The sequence below is a fragment of the Colobus angolensis genome, unplaced genomic scaffold (genome assembly GCF_000951035.1).
Source record: "Colobus angolensis palliatus isolate OR3802 unplaced genomic scaffold, Cang.pa_1.0 Scaffold92, whole genome shotgun sequence".
NCBI classification, from domain to species: domain Eukaryota; kingdom Metazoa; phylum Chordata; class Mammalia; order Primates; family Cercopithecidae; genus Colobus; species Colobus angolensis.
The window spans coordinates 1,639,939-1,649,990 of NW_012123154.1; the positions used below are offsets into that span (position 1 = coordinate 1,639,939).

The window sequence follows — 10,052 nt, forward strand, 5'->3', positions numbered from 1 at the left end:
AACTGCTTGGGCCATGCAGATAGCAAATATTCCTGAAGTAAGCTTGATTGCTACCAACTGGAGTGCGAGACATACGCTAATGAGAGCAATTGTTGACCCACAAGAATGTATACCCAGTATTGTGAGATCTTTTGTTGTGTGTGTTTAAAGAATTGAGACATCTGGCTGGGCGTGGTGGCCTATATCTGTAATCCCAGCACTTTGGGAGTTTGAGGAGGGAGGATTGCTTGAGTCCAGGAGTTCAAGACCAGCCTGGGCTATATAGTGGGACCACATTGCTACAAAAAATTTAAAAACAAGAATTGAGAACTCTGTCAATTTTCATATGCTGGCTCCCATTTTCTCAAATATCAGGCCATGCGAAAAAATATGTCTGCTGGTTGAATATAACCTATGGTCCTTATGCTTGTACCCAGCTTTAAATGATAAAATGCCCTTTCCAAAAGAGAAGTAACTTTCATATCTTAGAAAATTACTTCTTTTTTTACAGAGTAGGCTCATGGCTGGCTTGGTTAAGATACAGGAGGAAGATTATGGGAGGGCTTTTGTTGTTATTGTTATTAGTTCTCTTATCTCTTAGGGTAAGTTTTTGGTATTGTAGGTTTGTATTTACATAAAAGCCTTTTAAAGAGATTAGTTTTACTTTAACAAAAATAATGCTTGCATATGGTTTTAAAAATTTATATAGTTCAAAAGGACTTCACAATTAAGTCTCCATCTTCATAGTCATAACAATACCATATCAATAGATAAAGTTTATATATGAAGCAATAACATCATAAGCATATAGAGACATAGAAGAAATCATGAAAATAATTTAAAAAGAATTAAAAACGGAAACAGTGTAATAGGATGTTTGTAGAATGATATACAATAAAGGTAACAATGGAGGCCTCCAGGGGGAAGAATTAGCTAATGAGATTAGGGGAAGACTTTACTGTAAATATATTGTTCCTTTAGAATTCGGAACTAGGTAACTATTAACTGGTGTATTACCATGTATGAAAGTGAAGTAAAAATACTTCTAAAGTGATGTAAGTGCAGGATCCTACATATTTTTAAATGTGCTATCTCTAAATTTTTTAATTTTTTTTTTTTTTGACACAGAGGCCCAGGCTGGAGTGCAGTGGTGCCATTTTGGCTCACCACAGCCTCTGCCTCCCCAGTTCAAATGATTTCTCGTGCCTCCCAAGTAGCTGGGACTACAGGTTTGCACCCCCACGCCTGGCTAAGTTTTGTATTTTTAGTAGAGACGGGGTTTTACCATATTGGCCAGCCTGTTCACGAACTCCTGACCTCAAGTGATCCATCTCCCAAAGTGCTGGGATTACAGGTGTGAGCCACTGCACACAGCTTCTAAATCTTTTATTAATGGCTTTTCTATGACTAAAAATACAAATATAAAGATTGTCCCTGAGAAGATGGATTGGGGGATGAGAATATAGCAAGGGACTATAACATCTTCCTAAGTCTTTCTCTTGGTCCCTTTTTTTGGTTGCGAGGGTGGCGGGTAAAATACATATAACATAAAATGTACCTTTTTAACCATTTTTAAGTGGCATTCAGTACATTGACATTGTGCAGCTATCACCACCATCTATCTCCAGAACTTTTTCATCATCCCAAACTGAAATTTCCTATTAAGCAATAATTTCCTATTACTCCTTCCCCCAGCCATTGTTTTACTTTCTGTCTTCATGAATTTGACTACTCCTGTATACCTCACATAAGTGGAATCACAGAATATTTGTCCTGTTGTGTCTGTTTTATTTCATTTAGCATGTCTTCAAGGTTCATTCATGTTGTAGCATGTATCAGAATTTCATTTTCAAGGCAAAATAATATTCCATTTCATGTATATACCACATTTTGGTTATCTATTTGTTGATGAACATTTGGGTTGTTTCTACCTTTTCTTTTTTTTTGAGATAGGATCTTGCTCACCCAGGCTGGAGTTCAGTGGCGTGATCACAGCTTACTACAGCCTCGACTTCCTGGGCTCAAGCAATCCTCCCACCTCCCAGCCTCCTGAGTAGCTGGGACCACAGGCTTGCACCACCATGCCCGGCTGATTTTTTGTAAGACAGGGTCTCTCTGTGTTGCCCAGGCTGATCTTGAACTCCTGACTCAAGAGATCTGCCCACCTCGGCCTCCCAAAGTCCTGGGATTACAGGCGTGCCTGACTCTGGGTTGTTTCTACCTTTGACTATCATGAATAATGCTGCTATGAACATGGTTGTACATAATATCTCTTCAAGTCCCTGCTTTCAGTTCTTCTGGGCATATACCCAGAAGTGGAACGGATGGATCAAATAGTAATTCTGTGTTTAATTTTTTGAGGAATCATTATACTGTTTTCCACAGTGGCTATACCATTTTACATTCCTACCAGCAAATAACAAAGGTTCCAACTTATCTGCATCTTCACTGACACTTGTTTTCTATTTTATTTAATAATAGCCATCCTAATGGATGTGAAATGGTATCTCATTTGGGTTTGATTTGCATTTCCCTAATGATTAGTGATGTTGAGTGTCGTAGGCAATTTGCACATCTTTTACAGCAATGTCTATTCACTTATTTGCCCTTTTTTTTCTTATTTATTTTTTTCAGTTCCAGCGACTCTGCAGTGTTTGCCCATTTTTAAATCAGGTTGTTTGGGTTTTTTATTGTTGAATTGTAAGAGTTCTCTGTACATTCTGGATATTAATCTTTTATTAGATAGGTGATTGCAACTATTTCTCCATTCTGTGGGTTGCTTTTTGACACTGCTGTTAGTGTCCTTTGACATACAAAAGGTTTTAATTTTTATGAAGTCTAATTTGTCTATTTTTAATTTTGTTGCCTGCCTTTGATGTCATATTCAAGAAACCCTTGCCAAATCCAGTGTCATGAAACTTTCCCATGGGAAGGCTTTTATCTCCATATTGATGCTGTGGCTCAGATAATCACAAAGATTTACTTACTCCGAGTTACCAAACAGAAAAGCAGACCATTTGAAGATGTAGTCTATCCAGTGGAAGAACTTATCCTTCCCAAGCTTATAAAGTTAAGCTAAAAGACAGACAAATGGGAATCTCTGCCCGTGACTTGCAGTGATGACTTTAGTGATGCATAATAAATATTATGAAAAGCCTGTTGGGGCCGGGCGCGGTGGCTCAAGCCTGTAATCCCAGCACTTTGGGAGGCTGAGACGGGCGGATCACGAGGTCAGGAGATCGAGACCATCCTGGCGAACACGGTGAAACCCCGTCTCTACTAAAAAAAATTACAAAAATCTAGCCGGGCGAGGTGGCGGCGCCTGTAGTCCCAGCTACTCAGGAGGCTGAGGCAGGAGAATGGCAGGAACCCGGGAGGCGGAGCTTGCAGTGAGCTGAGATCCGGCCACTACACTCCAGCCTGGGTGATAGAGCGAGACTCCGTCTCAACAAAAAAAAAAAAAAAAAGAAAAGCCTGTTGGGTAGTTGCATTTTAAGTGACAAAAGTTAGTTATTGTCTGAAAGCTAGTTCCTGAACTTTAATGATCCCATTTAAAGTTGACAGTTTACAATCAATACCTGTGTAGCCCAGCACAGCAAAGGCATCCATTCTGGTGGCTTTGGCCACTGTAGTTTGAATCCTTTTCCCCAGCCTCTTCTTTAGCAGTTTGAGCTGGAAAGCAATGGTGAGGAAATCTTGGTCTTTCTGCAGCCTCATCTCTGTATACAGTATGAAGTCCTAGAAGCAGCCCAGCTGGCCATAGAGTCCTTGGATGGTATTCTGGTAGATGGTACCTGCATCAAGGTAGGGTGACAAGAGAAAGCTCCCTTTGCTCGGGTCTAGCCTACCACAGCCTGTATGTATAGTGCCCCAGGACATGTAGCAAACACCCTCAAGAGGCCCAGGCACAAGACTTTGTTATGGAAAGTCTTCAGCCAAGTCTGACATTCTCCTGCTGGCAGTGACTGAAGATATAACAGCTTTCATTTGTGTCAGAAATCATCCTGTGATAGATTTGGGGCTTCCTTGCATTCTTTATTACTACTTAAGTCCCCAATGGTTTATTCTGGTTGGTTCTTTGTGGTTGCCCTTTTCTTCACCTTTCAGGGAAATCAAATGATGGTATTTTGAAGTTTCTTGTGCCCATGAACAGAATTTCATTAAGGGTGGGAGGCAGGAAACTGAAGAGAATATGTTTACATGAAAATATGTATGTATTTATCAATTAAGTCTCTAACATAATTCTGTGAGGCAGTTATCTTTAGTTTCCTTTTACAGAAAAGGAAAAAAACTGAAAAAGTTTAGGAAACTGAAAAATGAAGTTATTAGTAATGGTAAAAACTTGCTAGTATCCAACAGGCCTGAGGATTAAATTGATTTTCTACCACTAACATCAACTTTCCTTGGTTAGGTGCAGAGGCCTGTGACAGAGCTCACGCTTGATTGTGAGACCCTCGTGAATGAGCTGGAAGGAGATTCTGAAAACCAAGGCTCTATATATCTGTTTGGAGTGAGTGAAACCTTCAAAGAACAGCTGTTGCAGGAGCCCCGCCTCTTTCTTGGCCTGGAAGCTGTGATCTTGCCTAAAGATCTTAAAAATGGAAAGCAGAAAAAATACTGTTTCCTAAGTAAGTCCATGCTGTCGAATGTAGCTTTGGGGAAGGAAACTGGGGATGGTAATAACATGAGGTCAGAGAAGGGAAGATTCACCTCCTGGGCTGGACCAGGGCAGCAGTTCCTGATTCTGTTCTTCTCCTATGGCCCTGGCCAGGCAGCTTGGATGGGATCAACTTTTTTGGCCCTTAATAACAAGGTGGGGGTTCTTGCTTTCAGAATTCAAAAGTTTTGGCAGTGCCCAGCGTGCCCTCAACATTCTCACAGGCAAGGACTGGAAGCTGAAAGGCAGGCATGCTCTAACCCCCAGGCACCTTCATGCCTGGCTCAGAGGCTTACCACCTGAATCAAGAAGGCCCGCAGGACTTCGTGTTGTACCTCCCCCCTTTGAACAGGAGGCCTTGCAGGTGAGTGAGTGAAGGTTTCTTGGAGAAGATGTCAGGAGAGTCCTACTCAGTGACACTTAATCCTTTAATCTTTTTTTTTTTTTTTTTCTACCCTGGCTCTCAGTCTTATTTCACTCTCCAGCTTCCTCCATTCCTGGCCACATCTCCTTTTCTCCCAGATCTCTCATATTTTTGCCCCCTCCATACCTGCTAAACTTAGGTTTTTAGTCTTCCAGATCTCCAAGGGACTTTGAGGGACCAAGGCAGGAAGTCAGAGAGCTGGATAATTATTCAGGGATCTAGTCTAGGGTTTCCCAAAGTGTGGTACATACACAAGATAAATTGTGGTTGTCATAGAGGGTCTTTTTTTTGTTGTTTTCACTTTTATGATTATGGATTTGTCTTTTTATTATAGCTAAGACATCTGAATGGACTTGTTTTGCTAATACTTGTTAAAGTATACAACAACTACATTGAGACTATGATTTTGTGAATGGTACTAGTTAGACAAGGCTAAGGAAGAAATTAACTCACTTTATGGAAAAATGTTAGAGGGATATACAAGCAGAAGAGTGGAGGTAGAAGGTGAACGGCTGAAGCTTGGGAAACCCTGTCTTAGTCTAATCTCTCACACTTAGCAGATGAAATGTAGGGGCTAGAGTTGGTAAGGCACTTGCCCAAGGTCACAAAGACACTTAATGGCAGAAGCCAGACTAGACCCCTCATCAGCAATGTGGCTCCCCTAGCTTGGGGTCTTAGAAGACCCATCTGGAGGAAAGGATAGTAGCCATCCTCCCCTGAGGAAGTCCTAAACCAACTTGGAGGCCTGGGGATGCTGGGTCAGCAGAGAACCTGCAGTGTGGGCTCCAGTGTTAGACAAGGGATTTGTCTGGAACCTTGACTGGAATCCCATAGCCTTAGACCCGGAGGAAGAGTGTTGCAGCCCTTCCATAGGTAACGAGAGAGTGTTCTGGCTGAGTATTGACACGTGGCTTTGATCCCAGACTGTGAAACTGGACCACCCAAAGATAGCAGCCTGGCGCTGGGGCCGGAAGATTGGAAAGCTCTACAGCAGCTTGTGCCCAGGCACTCTCTGCCTCATCCTGCTACCAGGAACCAAGAGGTATGGACTGGAAAGGGTATCCCTTCAGGACTCTGTCCCCTGGATTTCAGCTGTTCTTAGAGAAAAAGCCTTTTGCTGATGTTTAGGTCTATAATGAGGACTTACATGAATCACCTCTTTAATTTTCACAGTTCTAAAAGATAGGCATTGTATTCCCATTTCACATGTACTTGTATAACTACATATATTGGTCCCTCGGGGAGATAACTTATCCCCAGTTAAAACCAGGGGTCTTATGTCCTTCTTACTCCTCTCTGGAGAAAGAAGTAGCTGCTAACCCCACTTGAGTAAAAAAAGTAAAGTCTCAGAACAAGCCCTAGGCTTAGGTGTAACCGCCCCGCATATGAGGAATGTGTTCCTGCCTTCTGTACCTTTTTCGCCATTGACACCTCTGTTTTAAGAGATAACAGGGCCTGGTTTGCTGATTCTAAGCCTGAGGAATACTGGAGCAGGACTCTGAGTCTAGTTCCAGCTTTATCACCTATCTCCTCTGACAAGTGGCCAAGCTACTTCCCCGCTATAGATCTCAATTTCCTTTCAGTAACATGAGGGATTTGGAATAAATCAATTGATTTTCAAACCCTTTTAATTGTAAACCCTTTCTTTAAAGAAAAACCAATATTAAATCTTAAAGCACAGAGACGGGCAGTTTTGGAATGAGTGAGTGGGCAGCTAAATGAATGAGTGTATATTGGGGGAGGGAGGGAAAGATGGTAGCTTTTTTGAACAGTCTGAATACCTTGGATTGTGTTAATTTTAACAAGTTCCTTGAGATTCTGACATCCGGCTAGGTACAGTGGCTCATGCCTATAATCCTAGCACTTTGGGAGGCCAAGGCGAGCAGATCACTTGAGCTCAGGAGTTCAAGACCAGACTAGGCAACATGACAAGACCCCGTCTCTACCAAAAAACAAAACAAAACAAAAAACCGCCAGGCTTGGTGTTGTGGGCCTGTGATCCCAACTACTTGGGAGGCTGAGACACGAGAATCACTTGAACCCAGGAGGCAGAGGTTGCAGTGAGCTGAAATTGCACCACTGCACTCCAGCTTGGGCTACAGACTGAGACTCTTGTCTCAAAAAAAAAAAAAAAAAATTCTGACATTCTAGGAGTTGACAGAGCATGAATACCTCTGGCCTTGAAGCTGGATCAGAAATTCATTACCTAGCATAAAGCGATTGTAACATGCATCTGGGGGCCGTTAGGGAGATGGTCTACCTACTGGGTAGGTTGGAAGAACTGCTTTCTCTGAAAAGCGGAAACAAGTATTAGGTGTTTACATTGAGGGGGAAAAAAACATCTTCGACCAACATACTTTAAACAGTCTTGTGGGTAAGCTAATAGGAACAGGGTAAAAAGTGACCACAAGTTGCCAGTAAAAGCTTTTTGGTTAAGATGTGGGCTCTGGGGAACAGACAGACTTGTCCTTAGGTAGCTCCTCAGGGGCAGTGTTATGGTGGTAGGTGGACTGGGTTTTCATGTTCCCACGTAGAATACTTAAATTGCAGTCCACCATTGTTTAGGTAAACTAAGTCAAGAGTAGCCCAAATCATTGTTCTTCCTGGATGTTCCACAGAGGGTGAAGCCAGAAGAGGAAGTGCTGGGGTCAGGGAGCAAAAACACTTAAGTTGTAACTGAGACAAAGATCCTAAGATAAGTTTGACAAGTTAGGAGAATTAAGCCCCTCTGGAAGCAGCAAATCCTGTGGTGAAGAACCTAAACTACTCCTATCCTTTAAAAGTCACATTCTGATTTCTGTGGACATACTGATCAAACTCAGCAGCAGTAGCATGCATTTCCCCAAGCTGTAGAAGCTTGCTGTGTGACTGACTTCTCTGGGCCTTGTTTGTGCAGCTCTGTCCGTGATGGCAGCAGATACTCTTGGGAAACATTGGGAAAAAGGAATAGAAAAAACAATAGAAGGTTTCCTTAGGCTGGGGTCTTGATGCAGCTCTTAATCCTTACATTTTTGGTAGCTTCTTAAATTAATATTGAAAACAACAGTAATTTATCAAACCCAGGTACTGTGCTAAATGCCTTTATATGCATTTTTGGTTGAGGTTGTTAGAATCTTTATTTAACAAGTGGAGAAAAAGTCTCAAGATTAAGCAATTTTCCTAGGGTCACACAGCTAGTAAGTGCATAGTCAGGACTTGTACCCTGATGGTGTGCCTGACTCCAAAGCAACTCTCCTGCCCTCAAAGCTCTAGTTCTCCATACACAAAAGTCTAGTGTTTGAATGTTTAAGTTCAGACATCAGGTGGAGACAGATTCTGTGTTTGTCTTTCCTCATTTCTACCTGCTTTGCCTCAGAGAGCTCCTCAACTCTAACCCAGTTTCATGAATATGAATTACAAGGTGGCAGGGAATTAACAAGTATTGAATGGCTCCTAAATTCAAAGCACCATGCCAGGTTTTTTACAACAAACATTATTAAATAAGTTAATGTTTTGTAACGTTTTTTAAACAGCCCCCAGCACCTAGCAGGTGCTACAAAAGTATGGAATGAACAAAGACTAAGACACTTTAACAGCAACTTGTAAGGGCTCTAATGACAGATTGCTATTATTGATATCCTGGTTCTGTCACTTAACAGTGTGACTTGAGCAAGTCATATAATGTCTATGAGCTTATTTTTTAAATGAGGATAACACTTGTACCTACATCAGTGAGCTGTTTTGAGGATGAAATGAGACAAGTGTTTAGAACAATTCTTAGCATGTAGTAAGTGCTCAGTGTATGTTTGCTATTGCCGATAGTCTTCACCAAAATCCCTGTGAGGTAGTACGTATTTCATAGTTTTATAGATATGCCTCATATCTCCTAATTGGTAAAGGCAGGATTTGAATCTAGACCTCTGAGACTCATCAGTGCTTTTTCCATTAAACTATCTTCAGCAGGCAGCTTTCCATAAACCTTCCTGCCCTTGCCCCATGGCACACACACACGTACTTGGAAAAACATCTTCTCTAACTAGGCATTTATAACCATTCATTCAACCTTATGGATAAAAACCTACCTTTGTTTCTCATTTATTGCAGCACTCATGGTTCACTCTCTGGCCTAGGACTGATGGGAATAAAAGAGGAAGAAGAAAGCACCATCGCAGGCCTGTGATCATGAGTCGGCCTGCCATGTTTTCATGTGCCATTTCTTACCCCTTGTAGGCAATGGCAAAGAATGTGGTCAGGCTGTAGTCTCTCCAACCAGCAGACAGCTTTTGTGGAAACTTGGTGTAGCAGCTAAAAGAGTTTAATTTGTTTATATGGCATGTGTAAGTTTTCAATAAATGCCTAAAGTTCAAGCATAGTATGGGGGTGTCCACAGATTGTTTCTTTGTGTCATTGAGTTTATGTGCATAGGCGTGGTAGCAGGTACTCACTCCATATAGCACCCCTATTACATGGTATATTCTGATAAGGAAACCAAGAGGACTCCTTCTCTGCAGAAAACCAGCCAATTAGGCAATTTGTCAAAGTTGTAATGTCTGTGAAGCAAATTTCTTTAAACTTTTTTCTTATTGACAGCTCTTATAAAATTGAAGGGCAATGATAGGCTGAACTGAAAAATCTGGCAAGTCCACCAGGCAGTGGAGTGGAAGATTCTTTTAGTTTTTTTAAGCAGCCCTGGAAACCCCTTCCATTCCACGTTTAGGAATCCTTCCCTTCAGAACATGACTGCAGTGCCACCCTTCACCAGTAGGTGCCTCCATCACACCATCTCTCCCCCTAGGAACTGGAAACTTGAAATTCAGTAAAAGCCGTTTTAATCAACTCTCAAACTGGTAACAATCTGTGTTGGAAAGGACATGGGGCATAGGCACCCAATTCCAAAACTAGTAGAGATATTAACTGCCCTCCAGAAAAGATGAACCTGGCATACAGTATGTATCGTACCCAAAAACCTCATAAATTGCTCCATACACTGAGACCCTGTAATTCTATAGCATT

At 41.7% G+C, this 10,052-nt stretch overlaps 1 protein-coding gene across 1 annotated transcript in view; it reads left to right on the forward strand.

The window, feature by feature from the left end:
• Positions 1-9,414, forward strand: part of LOC105504443 (putative RNA exonuclease NEF-sp) — a 44,819-nt gene extending 35,405 nt beyond the window's left edge. The window contains exons 16-20 of the mRNA XM_011931876.1: positions 3,691-3,783; positions 4,391-4,607; positions 4,813-5,000; positions 5,984-6,102; positions 9,144-9,414. Coding sequence (XP_011787266.1) covers positions 3,691-3,783; positions 4,391-4,607; positions 4,813-5,000; positions 5,984-6,102; positions 9,144-9,219 — 693 coding nt within the window. The 3' untranslated portion in view covers positions 9,220-9,414. The remainder of the gene's footprint in view (positions 1-3,690; positions 3,784-4,390; positions 4,608-4,812; positions 5,001-5,983; positions 6,103-9,143) is intronic.
• The last annotated feature ends 638 nt before the right edge of the window (positions 9,415-10,052 follow it).